Here is a 14626-nt window from a genome sequence, read left to right as displayed (position 1 = left end):
GAATCTGGGCAACATTGACAAATCAAGTGGTCCGCGATATATCAGCAGGTCACAGAACTAGCAGAAACATCTGGGTTTGAAGGAGCATCCAAGCCTTGATAACATCTGTTCATTCATCAATCACTCTCCCTTCACTGATAGAAAACACAAGCGGCGCTGCCATGAAGACGGAAATCAACCTGATAAACATTACAAAGATGCAAAGATGAAGCTGAAAGAGTTCGACAATCCTTCGTGTTACACCATTTTAATATGCATTTCTCAAAAGCTAAAACAAGGAGCATTTTGTGAATGAAGACAATCAAACAATGATTGCTCTGGATTGTTTAACAGCAAAACAGAATATGGACATGTAATCAACAAATAGCCCCCCCCAAAAAAAACTCCTTGTAGGATTTTCATAAAAACGTATCAAAGGTATTGACATCAATAATTTTCTGCTTCATTTTTTGTGAGCCTCTGTTTTTAAACAGTACCGCTAGAACCCAGAGGCCTCGGCATTGACATCAAAACCTAATTTTATAATCATTTCTGTCTTTTATTTCAACATTAAAACTGCTACAAGCCTGTTTAAAGGAACAGTTCACCCAGAACTGAAAATGTGTTCACTCTCAGACCATCCCAGATGTAGATGAGTGTGTTTCTTCATCAGGTTTGTCTCTGCATCAGTGTCTCAGCAATGGATGCTCTGCAGTGAATGGGTGCCGTCAGAATGAGAGTCCAAACAGCTGATAAAACCACTCCAGTCCATTATTTAGTTCAAGTCCAGTCCTCGTATTTCAGTTAAAAACATCTTAATGCTGGATGTGTTTCAGCTTTTGTCTTCTCCAGATGTTAACTGATGGACTGGAGTGCTGTGGATTATTGTGATGTTTTTATCAGCTGTTTGGACTCTCATTCTGACGGCACCCATTCACTGCAGAGCATCCATTGCTGAGACACATTTCTACAAACCTGATGAAGAAACACACTCAGATGATCTGAGTGCGAGCACGTTTTCAACAGTTTTCATTTTTGGGTGAACTACTCCTTTAAGAATAGCCACAGAAACACTTGAAATTATGACACGTGACTAATTTGTGGAAAAATAAACGTATTAAAAAATAAAACTGGTATTTCTCAGCATATACTGACAGAAAGGTAAATACTGAAGCATTCTGACTGAAAGCTCATTCGGTGACACGCAGGAACACACAAATGAAATCACATCTGTCACGCTCGCCTCTAGAAGCTAAATTCGAGTCTGTGAGGCTCTGTGCAACGTTTGGCACTGGCATCGTAACAGAACACAAACTACCATCGTTTTGAGTTTTCTCATAGTTATCGGTTCACAAATGAGTTTTGAAAATTGATCAGCCAGTTTCTCAAACAATAAACCCTAAACGTATAGATCCCGCACAGGAACGGCCTCACGAGCTTCTACGATAAGCAACTGAACACAAATCACAAGAGTGTGTGCTGGAATGATAGGAGAAATAAAACAGTATGTGTGTTCATGTTGATAGAGGAGGGAAATGAGGCAGTAAGGCTTAAAGAACAGAACCAGCACAGCCAAACATCACTCTGTTATATACGTAGGCAGTTCATCTTATAAAACTCGTCTTAAAAAACTAACCTGGTCTGTGAGGGTAAAATGGTTTGAGAATAACTCTACTATAAATATATTCATACTCCTCTATTGTTTTCATTTACTGCTCGGAATTAAAGGTAAAAACACTGCAGAGTAAAGGCTGTGACTGGATTGGAGGAACGTATGTTTGATTGTCTGTCCTTTCATTTGGCTCTAAGTGTCCGACGATGAAAGCAGCCGTTAAAGCTCTGGACTTAATGAAGCGGTAATGAGCCTCAGAACACGAGGTGGAAACGAAACGCTGAACGCTGGGCCCTGCGGGAAAGGTTTCAGGGGCGGTGCGTCTCAGACGGAGAGCGACACGAAGCTGTTGTACTGCTGGATGTTGCGTTTGAGGATGTCTGAACACGGGCCCAAGACACGCTCGAAGCGCGGCCGGTCCAGCTTGACGCATTTGAGCGGCCCGCGGGCCACGACGGTGGCGGCACGGGGTCGGTTCATCAGCAGAGCGATCTCGCCTGGTGAGAGCGAACACACACAACCCACAGTTATTAATGTTACTCATATTCTTATGTTATTTGTGTTATTTCATGAGACCCTGCAGCACAGAAGCAGTCATAAGCAGCACAGCTATATTTGTAGCAATAGCCAACAATACATTGTATGGGTCAAAATTATCCTTATATGTCAAAAATCATTAGGATATTAAGTAAAGATCATGTTCCATGAAGATATTTAGTAAATTTCCTACCTTAAATATATCAAAACTTCATTTTTGATTAGTAATATGCATTGCTAAGAACTTCATTTGAACAACTTTAAAGGTGATTTTCTCAATATTTGGATTTTTTTGCACCCTCAGATTCCAGATTTTCAAATAGTTGTATCTCAGACAAATATTGTCCAACAAACCATACATCAATGGAAAGATTATTTATTTAATGACTGGTTTTGTGGTCCAGGGTCACACATGCTTAATTAACTGCACTTTATATTACAGAAGCCCATTTCTGACACTTACTAAAAAATAAAGGTAATTGCAACATTTAATGTAACAATTTAGTTATTTTCCTCACAATTCTGCAAGAAACTCTGAAACTGCAAGATATAACTCACAATTCTGAAATATAAACTTACAATTTCAAGAAAAGTCATAGTAACCTTTTATTATTCTGTGGTGGAAACAAAAACTAAATTGCAAGATGTAAACTCAGAATTCAGAGAAAAAAAATCTAAATTTGAGTTTATATCTTGTAATTCTGACTCTTCCCCTTAGAATTATGAGAAAAAAATCAGTATTGTGAGATGAAAAGTTGCAATTAACTATTTTTTAAATGATTATTCTGGAGTAGAAACAGGCTTCCATAATATAGCTTCATGAATAACTAATAAGCATCCCATTATAATAAATAAACATCATCATATCAAATAAGATACATTTTTAATTGTATTGACTGACAGATCATATTCAGAGACCTACTATAATATTTTGTTATTAATATCAACAGTGATCTTGACTAGTGAGAGTGAAGTGCGAGAAACATACAATCCATAAATATAACATATATAATATAGCTGAATAAAACTAAGTATTGAATAAATTGTATTGACTAACAAGATCATATTCAGAGACATATTGCATTAATATATTTACATAAAAGGGACAGTTCACACAAAAACGTCATTCTGAGCCTAAATCAGTTTTATGAAATGTCTGAGGTTCCATTTTTATATCGAGGAATGTGTGTATATATATATATATATATATATATATATATATTTATACTGCAGAACTCACCATCCACTTCTACCTTATAAAAACAGAAGCTCAGACATCTCTTTTTTTCATTTTTGGGTAGCTATCCCTTTAAGAATGTGCACCGAAAGATCCACGTTCCGTGTCACTTACCGAAGTAGTCTGAGGGTCCTAACCGGCCGACCTCGACGAACTCCTCGTTCTCTGACCTGCGCTGCAGAACGGCTGCACATCCCTGAGGAGACAGACGAGCGGACTTCAGAAACTCTTACACAAACACTGACAGGCTTTCAGCAGAGCTTCAGATACTGCACCTCCAGGATGATGAAGAACTCGTCCCCCGGTTCTCCCTGAACCACGATCTTCTGTCCGTCCTCAAACTGCACCGGCTCCAGAGCATCAGCCACGGTCAGACGCTCCCACTTATCCAGAGACTCTGCAGTCAGCACACACACTCATGACACAGGACCTACACACTCGCTCTATATATATAGCCATTTGTAGTTATATAATTTGATAAATGTGACCCTGGAACACAAAACCAGTCATAAGTTTGAAGTCATCATTTTTTGAAAATGAGATTTATACATCAGCTGAATAAATAAGCTTTCCATTGATGTATGGTTTGTTGGACAATATTTGTCTGAGATACAATTATTTGAAAATCTGGAATCTGAGGGAGCAAAAAAATCTAAATATTGAGAAAATCACCTTTAAAGTTGTTCAAATGAAGTTCTTAGCAATGCATATTACTAATCAAAAATTATGTTTTGATATATTTACGGTATGAAATTTACTAAATATCTTCATGGAACATGATCTTTACTTAATATCCTAATGATTTTTGGCATAAATGGAAAAATTGATAATTTTGACCCATACAATGTATTGTTGGCTATTGCTACAAATATACCTGTGCTGCTTATGACTGCTTTTGTGCTGCAGGGTCACATATAAACAATAGATCAACACACAGACAGATAGAGATAAAGCAACAGACAGATAAACAGATAAAGAGATAGACAGTGCCACAAGATCCCGTGATATTAAAACATGACAATATTTCCCATCGAAGTAAAAAGCTGTCTCACGATATCAGCACGATTGCAAATGTGATACTGATTTTATAAAATAGTTCAATAAACAAGAAGTTAAATTTAAGACAATATTATCTGTTTTGCTCAATTTTGCAAACAAAATATTTCCAAACAAAGACACAGCAGAACTGTTGTGTCTCTCTGTTACTAAATGAATCTGAATCAAGTGAGTCAGTGATTCACTGAGTCATTCGTAAAGACAGTCACAGTCAATGAACAATGATTCAACGACTCACTCATTAAGACAGCAATTTGCTGCCACCTACTGGTGATTTTAGTGTCATATTTAGCTTATAATTTAATCTTTAATAAATCATTTAATATTTCAATATGCATTTTGATAATACTTTAGTTTAGGGACCAATTCTCACTATTAACTAGTTACAAAAAAAAAAAATTCAATCGGGTTACTGGATTGCAGTCATAGCCAACACAGCATCATCTTTTCTAGATTTTGGCCAAATGTATTAAACGAAATAAAAAACTGTCAACACTCTAAAGACATTAAAGTATTTTTTCAAGATATTTAAAAATGTTTGCTGCATGGTTAAAAAACGCGTTTTAAGAGGAAAAACCACAGTGAAATCATACAAGAAAGTTTGTGGCCAATCTATGCTTGTTTTGTCTTTTACTGCATATGATCATTCACACACAGAAAGTAGAACTGGAGTGACATCCATTACAGGATAATTAGTTAAAACATTTCAAAATGCACTTGCATTGTTTAGCATTTTGCGACTTTCAGTCAAATAAAATAAGATTGTTAAAAACAGTGTTAAAATATGGTCTTGTTCTCGCGAATGCAATATCGCGCCTCGTCACACATCAGAGCTAGATCATCAGACTCACCTAAAATAGATACTTTGCTCAAGAACTCCTCATACATCTTCCTCTTCCTCAAAGTGCTTCCCTGCGATCAAACACAGGACAGATGTATGTTTTGTTGTATTGTTGCGTGTGGTGTGTGTGTGTGTGTGTGTGTGTGAGTGTAGGGCAGCTGTACCATCAGTATTCTCCTGTAGCTGTCTCTGTCGATGCCCCAGAGCTTGGCGTTGGTCTTGGCTCGGACCGTGGCGGCTCTCGGGGTGCCGTAGATCAGAGCCAGCTCTCCGAAGCTGCCGCCCTCGCCGATGCTGGTGGCCCACTCGCTGTTCACATACACCTGCGAGGAAACACACTCGTGTCTGAGCCAATCAGGATACTGACAGAGCAAATACAGAGAGGGACGTTTAGGTTGAAAATTTTTTTTTTATATGAAGACATTGTGAATTCACAATTGCAATGTTTGTTTTCTTATTAATATTTATTTATGTGAAGAAGAGTTTATTATATACTGTCATTTACTAATTATCATCCCTAAACACTGAGTTTGAATCAGTACAGCTCTAACCACTAGAGAAAGTAAGCGTTGTAGGTTGCCATGGTGACGCGCATTGTTTACCTTAGAGTAATGTATACAGTTTATGAGAGTGACTGCTACTTTGTGTCAAGTGTAACCGTTACAATTTGAATGATACATTTGTAACCGCTGTGTGATGATTTGAAGGTACAGAGTGTCATTTCATCTGGTTAGAAACTGCTTGCTTACTAAAGGGATTTTAATGTGTATTTTGCAGCATGCCGATGCTTATTAAACGAGTTATGATGAAATGTGTTTTATAAAACAAGTGTAAACACAGGAAATTAATATTTGAAGACTTTATTGCTGTAAACAAATACAGAATGGTACAAAACTGTATTTTTGATTATATGAAACGTGATTTGTTATTACAACTAAATGGGCTAACTGTGGAAACACTGAAAGGGATTTCAGTATTATACTGTTACTATGACGCTACTGAGCTGCGCCTGCGGGAAGACACTGAAGCTTACTTGTCCTTGCGGGACCCGTAACATCTTAAACTGCAGTGTTGTTTAGGTGTAATAGGGTCGTGCTGATAGATGATAGTCAGAGATATCACCGGTGGCTGATGCCTTTGACCATAGCAAGATTATTATTAGGTTGGCTTGAGAGACCATCTCCTCCTAGAGCTTTCAAGCTAGAATCACCAAACTCAGCCCAGCTGTTCAGACTGATCTCACTTAGTGTGCTATGTCTTTTCTAACTGATTGGACTTATAGTTTTCATAAAACTGAAGATTAAAAATCATAAAATCCCACTGATTTACAATTACAGAATGTTCAAATGAGCCAAGACGATTCAAACTCCAACTGTCAAAATACAACTTTTAAACTCCCAGAATCCTTTGAGACTCAATCAAACTATTTCTAACCCATTCAAACTCATCTATCTAATATTTCTAATCTTTCTATCCTAGCAACATACTAACCATGCTAGAAACATGCTAGCGACATGGTAGTCACTTGCTAATCATGCTGGAAAAATGGTAGCGACATGCTAGTCACTTGCTAGTCATGCTAGCATCATGTTAGTAACATGTTAATCAAGTTAGAAACATGCTAGCGACATGCTAGTCACTTGCTAGTCATGCTAGCAAAATGCTAGTAATGCTAGCAAAATGCTAATCAAGTTAGAAACATGCTAGCGACATGCTAGTCACTTGCTAGTCATGTTAGCAACATGCTAGTAACATGCTAATCAAGTTAGAAACATGATAGCGACATGCTAGTCACTTGCTAGTCATGCTAGCAATATGCTAGTAACATGCTAACATTTTAGTTACATGCTAGCAACATCCTAGTCACTTGCTAATCATGCTAGTAACATGCTAATCATGCTATCAACCTTTTTCTGGTTTTTACCTTTTAAAAACCAGTAAATGAACACTTAACTAGCCTTTTTTCAAACTGAAAACCTTTAAACCTCAAGCTTTCACAACTGCTTTAAACATTCAGGCTAGGCTTTTCTCTCGACAAACTTTTTTATCTAGTTATTATTATCAGGCTAGTAATACTTTCTAATAAATATTAGGGCTTATTTGTATCCATTTTTTTTCAGCATTTTTCCAGTGTTATAACCAGTGTTGGGTAAGTTGCACTAAAAAAGTAATTAATTACTAGTTACTAATAACATAATAATTCTTTCAAGTAACTACATCAATTATTCTGGTCACACTTTAGATTAGGGTCCAATTCTCGCTATTAACTAACTATTAACTATGACTTTTGCCTCAAAATACTCCTAATTACTGCTTATTAATACTTAGTAAAGTAGTTGTTAAGTTTAAGAATTTGGTTAGGATTAAAGATTTAGAATAAGGTCTTGCAGAATAACACATTAACATGTGCTTTTTAAGTAATAATAAACAGCCAATATCCCAGTAATATTCATACTAATAACCAACTAGTTAATAGTGAGAATTGGACACTAAAGTGTTACCGATATTAACTAACCAAAGTATTTAAAGTGAGAAGGGTATATAAAAAGCATGCATTTTATGGTTAGACTTTCAATTTTGATGTTAAATCCGCTATCTACAGTCTATACACAGTATTAAGTTCAATTACATAAGAAGTAACTGTGATTAAATTACAGGAAGAATAAGAGTAATCCCTTACTTTACTTTTAAAAGGGAAAAGTAATTAAATTACAGTAACTAAGGTGTAACTTACATCCATTTCTCCTTGGTCAATGACATAGAAGTTATCGCCCTCGTCACCTAGAACCAAGCGTGAAACAGTAAAGGTAAGTAAATGTACAAATAAGATCAATGTGATTCCTCATAAGTATTGATAAGTAATGCTGTACCTTGCTGGATGACAGTCTCTCCTGCGATGTAGGTGACCGGAAACATTGCGTCAAATATGTCACTGCAGAGCAAAACAGCAGACAAATTTGGTCAGTAAATTATTTTATATATTTCTTTGACAGCACCACACTTTCTTATTAAATATGCACTAATTTGTATAAATATCTAGAACATAAATCTGAACCTTGGATAAAACCTGATTCAAATTTCTTGTTTGATTTTAGAGTTAAATGTTTTTCAAGACGGGATTTTGGATTTCACTTTTTATAATCAGCAAATGATATATGAACAAACCCCTCTGTAAAAACCTATATGAGACTATAGGTAGGAATAAAATGCCCTTTAAAGATATGCATTGTAATAAAAATCTACACACACAAATATATGTGACCCTGCAGCACAAAAGCAGTCATAAGCAGCACAGCTATATTTGTAGCAATAGCCAACAATACATTGTATGGGTCAAAATTATACATTTTTCTTTTATGCCAAAAATCATTAGGATATTAAGTAAAGATCATGTTCCATGAAGATGTTTAGTAAATTTCCTACTGTAAATATATCAAAACTTAATTTTTGATTAGTAATATGCATTGCTAAGAACTTCATTTGAACAACTTTAAAGGTGATTTTCTCAATATTTTGATTTTTTTTGCACCCTCAGATTCCAGATTTTCAAATAGTTGTATCTCAGACAAATATTGTCCAACAAACCATACATCAATGGAAATATTATTTATTCAGAAAAATTGACCCTTATGTCTGGTTTTGTGCTCCAGGGTCAAAAATAAAGTGTAATAACAAAATCATGCAAATGATATATGAACAAACCCCTCTGTAAAATCCTTCATATACAGGAATAAAATGGTAAGGTTTAATATATGAAAGTGCTGCTGAAGTGAAAATAAAAAGAGATAAAGATATGTATTGTAATTGAAACCCGAAAACATATAAAGTGCAATAAAATAAACACTTAAAAGTCTGTTTTGCATGTTTTCTTTTCACTAATCTGAAAAAAAAAATAAATAAATAAATCTCTCAAAACTGCTAATGTATGAAAGAAAAAATATTTTGCTAAAAAAAAAAAAAAAAATGAATGAACTACAACACAAAGTCACCTTCTTTCATTGTCGTCCAGATGTGAGAAGAGCACATTTTTTTCGATGGCTTTGGCGAGAGCAGCCATGGTCTTGTAGTCTTTAGGAATGACCTTCACAGGAGACAGAACACACGACTGATTGAGCTACAGAGACCAACACATCCGACATTACATCAGTGTGACAAACACACACCTTCCTGACGTATGAGGCGGCGTCCTCCTCGGTGTACACCTCAGCGCTGATGGCTCCTCTCCGTCTGCGGCCCTTCACCACGGGGTTCATGGGAGGAGACACCTCATCTTCACGAGAGTCTGAGCGAGAGCTGGCTTTCTGCTGGTTCAGCAGCTGCTTAGCTTCCTCCTGATGCATGCATGTTTATAAAAAGGATAATTTTATGAGGAGGACAGATTCTGGCTGGATTTGAAGTTGAAGCAGCAACAGATTGAACTAAATGATTGGAGAAGTCCTGCATACGTAAGCAGAGAGAAGTCTGGCGTTTCACTGAAAAATCCTGTGAAGTTTTAATGAAAAATTAAGAGAAAAAAAAAGACACACGAATGGATGAATTACTTAAAATAAGATCATGCCATGAGAAAATAAATAGGAATAGTGAATTTTGTGAATTAGTGAATTTTCATTTCATATTCACTTTAAAAATTTACTTTATGGAATATCCTGCTGAATTTAAAAATAACATTAAAAAAAAAAATTATCTGCCATTTTATCTGAAAAAAAGGGCAAAGACCATGTCAGGGTTATTATCATAACTAAAATTACTAAAAATTAAAAAAACAAGTTTGTTCATTGAAATAAAACTGAAAAAAAAACAGATGTAATTAAAAACTTATTTAAAATAACTTTTTTTCAGGCTTTTTTGTTAGTTTAGGTTGAAGCGCTAAAATTACTACCTGGAAATAAATAAAAACTAAAACTGAAATAAATTCAATTAAACCTGAATTGAAATATCAAAAGAAAAATAAACTTTAAAAAGACAAAAGCACATTCAAATACTACAGTAAACGTACCCATTAAGCACACTTCCATTTTTGAGATCGGAAATATGAAATATGTATATTTATATAATTTCATCTAGTTAATCAATATCACACGAAGAGTGCCAAGCCCCCGCAAAAATCACAAATGTGATATTGATTTTATATACAACAGTTCAATAAACAATAAGTTAATAGACTTACGTTTTAGACACCATATTGCCTATTTTTGCTCTATTTCGCCAACAAAAGATGGTTCCAAACACAGCAGTGTTTTGCGTCTCTGAGCAACATGACCGTGTTTCGTTCCTGAATGAATCAACCGTTTGAATGATTCAGTTCAATCGCAATGATTCACTTAATAACAGTGACTTACTGCCACCTGCTGGCGGTTTGAATTTCACATTTAAAGTATATATTTTTAAAAAATTTAAAATATCAGTATTCAATGTTTTAGGATTAAAATATCAAAACATTTATGCATTTGTAACTGCAGGTTAAATGCATTCATGTCTTGCATTAAACAGTGTGTAAATACATCTAAATGCTACTTCAGATGCAGCTTCTGTGTTTCCTCCGCATTGCAAAGATGAATTTTGTTGATAATGATTTTAATAATAATGATATTCTAGGAAAAAAAAGATTTTATAATGGTAAAAAAGCCCATAAAGGGTAAAAATCACTTTAAACTTGTTTTTAAAATATACATTTCTATCACTGCTCTGAAATGAGCACGCAGAATATGAAGAATATCAAAAACTTTAGGAGTCAGCTGCCCACTGCAGTCCCGCAGCGCAACACACTCCCAGAAAATAAAATCCCAGAAAATATCTATATATAGCTATATATACCCAAAAGATATCATTTTTTGTCTATATTGCACACCCCTAAGATAGATATTTAATTCTTCTTTGCTGATTGTTTGCACATAATTCACTGATCATCATAAAATACCCTTTTATCTTAGAATTAGGTTCTCTCAACGATAAAAAGGACAAGATTGTTTAAGATTGTGTGCTACGCTAACATATTACTTCACAGGCATTACTGGCTCGTACTTTTACATCCATAATATTATAAATTGACAGTTTATTGCTGGTCTGTGGTTTTACAGGGCTGTAATTTTTAAAGATTTCATATTATTTTAAGGTGAGCTTAAAGGGTGCACGACTATGAAAATCACACAGCTTCAGTGTGATTTTCATTTGAACTTAATACATAACCTAGAATATTTATTTAGCAAAAATCCTGTCATTTTAATAAATATTACATGAAATGTATTAAAAATCGTTGCTGCTCCAATTAAGCTCAATGTGCTCTCTTTTTGAATTTAATGATGTATATCTTAATTGAAATGCTTTTGTCATTTAAAATAAAATGAAATATTTTTGTGTGAGAGATTCATATTTTATTTGAACATAGCTTTTGAAACCAATATCTCGTGCACTAAAAATGTCTCAATGTAGATTTTGGTGAACTTAATAGGTACGTTTACCCTAGGTTTTTAACAACAATTAAATATATTAAAATAAAAGCTAATTAAAAATTAATTAAAACAAAATAGGTACATTTACCCTAGGTTTTTAACAACAATTAAATATAAATGAAATATATAAAAATACATATAAAAATAAAAGCTAATTAAAAACTATAATAGTATATAAATAACAACATTTTTGGAAATATATTTTAAAATAATCTTTTGACAAAATCCTTGATGCATATTTGTACATATTTAATAACACGAGGGCCAATTTGCACAACAATTTATTCCAATTATAATAATTATTGTTAATACATTTTAACTAATTAATGAACATGGGTGTCTTTCTCTCACTGCTGCCGCTAGTTTATAAAAACTGAAAGACACGTGTGGCTGTGCATTACCGCATGAGCCACTTACTATTTTAATAAACACATCACCAGTCGCTGAAAATCTTATTTAAGCAAAGTGATGATCAGAGGCTCCTGATCTGCTGATTTGATCAGAATTATGTAGAAATAAGCACAAACCTTTTCCAGCCGTTCGAAGTATTCTCTGAGGAAGGCCATGGGTCTGTCGGGTCGTGAGGAGCAGAGCTGCACGATGCAGTCCTTCAGCAGCTGCTGGACGTTGTGCTTCTGCACATATAACTCACATTCCCTCAGACTCTTCTCCTCCTCGCTGCTCACGCTGCCTGACGCCATGCTGACCGCTGGATCTGACCTCTGACCTGCAGCCGCAAACAAATACAAACCAGTGCGTTACAATTACAATGAGTGACACGCGGACAACTCCGGAAGCGTTCGAGAGCATACAAAAGCAAATAAATATGTAATGAAAAGATACCTAATCGAAACATAGAAGGTCTGAAATGTATTTGAAGAGTTTATTTGCAAAAACAGTTTTTTTTCATTTTCAAAAATCATGTTTTTTATTGTTATTATGTTTTTATTGTGTTAGTTAGCTGTATTTTTAGTTATTTTTTAACTAATCAAAATAACCCATCTGCAGTTTTATTTAGATTAACTGGAATGCACAATGAAAAAACATGATTTTTGAAAATTGTTAAAAACGGAGTTATCCATTTTTGCAAATTAACTCTACATTTATTTCTTTAAAATGAAAAATTAAATTAAATATCCCTAAATATAAAATGCAACTTGGTGGACAAAATGAAATGGTATCACTTTACAGTAAGGTTTCATTTATTAGTATTAGTTAACTATATTAGTTTACATGAACAATATTTATACAGCATTTATTAATTTTAGTTCAACATTTACGTTAATAAAATCAAAAGTTGTATCTGTTAACATTAGTTAATAATGCACTGTGAAGTTGAACAAGAACATTTTTTATTAACTAACATTAACAAGGGTTAATAACAGCGTTAATAAATGCAGTAAAAATTTTAATGAATATAATTATTTACAATTTTATCCATAAATTTTAAAATGATTAAAAAAATTGGTAACACTATTTTAAGGTGTCCTTGTTACACAGTACATGTACTTACTATTATAATAACAATAAATTATGCATAATTATATGCAAGTATCCTAACCTAATCATATAGTAAGTACATGTAGTTAATTAATATTACTAAGTACTTAAATGTATAATTACACTGTAACAAGGACGCCTTAAAATAAAGTGTAACCAAAAAATGTATTATTAATTCATGTTAGTTAATGCATTAACTAATGTTAACAAATGCATCTAAGATTTGCATCTAATTGCAGAAAATACAGTAAAACTAAAACAAAACAAAAAAAACACCCATCTGCCATAAAAATGTTAGCTATTCTGATTTATTTATATGTTGTTTGATGTACTTTGATGGAAAACGACACTATAGCTTTGATGATTCCCTACAATCCTGTGCATGCTGCAGAATTAATGCACAAACTCAGTCCAAAAGGTAACTGATATTCATTAAAATATCATTAATGTCTGCACATGATGACAAATACACTTAAAACACAGCAGGATTTAATGTTCTAGGACAGGAACAGGATTACAGCATCATTTTAGTAATGAGATTGATGCCAGAAATAATCTGGAGATTATCTTTGTTTCAACTCACCTGGACACTGCATGAACTTATTGTGATTATTTACAGAAAAACAACTTCATGCTGCAGGCTGATTATTATTATGTGGACATAAAATCATTTTCCACTTCAACAACACCGATCAAAACACCAGTATATATATATATATATATATATATATATATATATACTGGTATGTAGGGAAGAAGGTTAAAGTACACGATTATAAATTTAGATCCTTTTTACAAGACCAAAAGAATATATAACGTTACATGAAATGTAACGCATATGAAATATCATTTTAATAAACACATCAAAACGCACCTCAAAATACAACACCGAACAGACACAGCTATCTAAAATGCGCTCGAAACCTCATCGAGAACATTAAAACGCAAAACACGTCAAATATAAACGGTCAGTAACTGTTTGTTAAATGAAATTTGAAATTAAGATGCCATAAATATATCGAGCAGAAGGCCGCTGATAGGGTCGCCATCTTTATCTGTAAGTTATCATAAACAAATGACATTTCCAGCGTTTACCGATAATAGCAGATGTTTAGCGCTACATCTACATGACGGAACACGACACGCCAGTTATTCCGTTATTCCTTACCGAGCCTGTAAAACGCGACTCGGTTTCTGCGCTGCTCCGTTATTCAGAGGCGGCCAGCAGCTCTTTATTCTCCACAGGCGTTTGGACCGTTTGGACGGACGCCCACCGGAAACGGCTGCTGACGTCAATGCGCCTCGTTCTCACATGGAAACTGTAACCCTTGGCAACATTAAAGAGCGCGTAGCACCGGTTAACCTGGGTACCACACTCAGAATTTCAATTTCCCTCATAAAAATGCTGATCTTTA

The 14626-nt window shown here is 34.4% G+C and overlaps 1 protein-coding gene across 2 annotated transcripts; it reads right to left on the bottom strand.

The window, feature by feature from the left end:
• Positions 1-230: 230 nt before the first annotated feature.
• Positions 231-14513, bottom strand: prkar1ab (protein kinase, cAMP-dependent, regulatory, type I, alpha (tissue specific extinguisher 1) b). Of its 2 annotated transcripts, none has more exons than XM_058792898.1 (11): positions 14380-14513; positions 12239-12438; positions 9426-9593; positions 9252-9343; positions 8133-8194; positions 7997-8043; positions 5427-5585; positions 5273-5333; positions 3641-3762; positions 3480-3561; positions 231-2088 (listed from the first exon to the last, which is right to left on the bottom strand). In XM_058792898.1, exons 2-11 carry the CDS (start codon positions 12410-12412, stop codon positions 1916-1918), a joined length of 1140 nt encoding a protein of 379 aa, XP_058648881.1. In that variant the 5' UTR covers positions 12413-12438; positions 14380-14513; the 3' UTR covers positions 231-1915. The 2 variants fall into 2 exon arrangements, with proteins under 2 accessions (XP_058648881.1, XP_058648880.1); XM_058792897.1 differs by having other exon boundaries at positions 14307-14449.
• Between the last annotated feature and the right edge of the window lie 113 nt (positions 14514-14626).

The sequence above is a fragment of the Onychostoma macrolepis genome, chromosome 12 (assembly GCF_012432095.1).
Source record: "Onychostoma macrolepis isolate SWU-2019 chromosome 12, ASM1243209v1, whole genome shotgun sequence".
Lineage (NCBI taxonomy): Eukaryota > Metazoa > Chordata > Actinopteri > Cypriniformes > Cyprinidae > Onychostoma > Onychostoma macrolepis.
The sequence above is the reverse complement of the archived record's forward strand: the minus strand, read 5'-3'. Positions and strand labels throughout refer to the sequence as shown.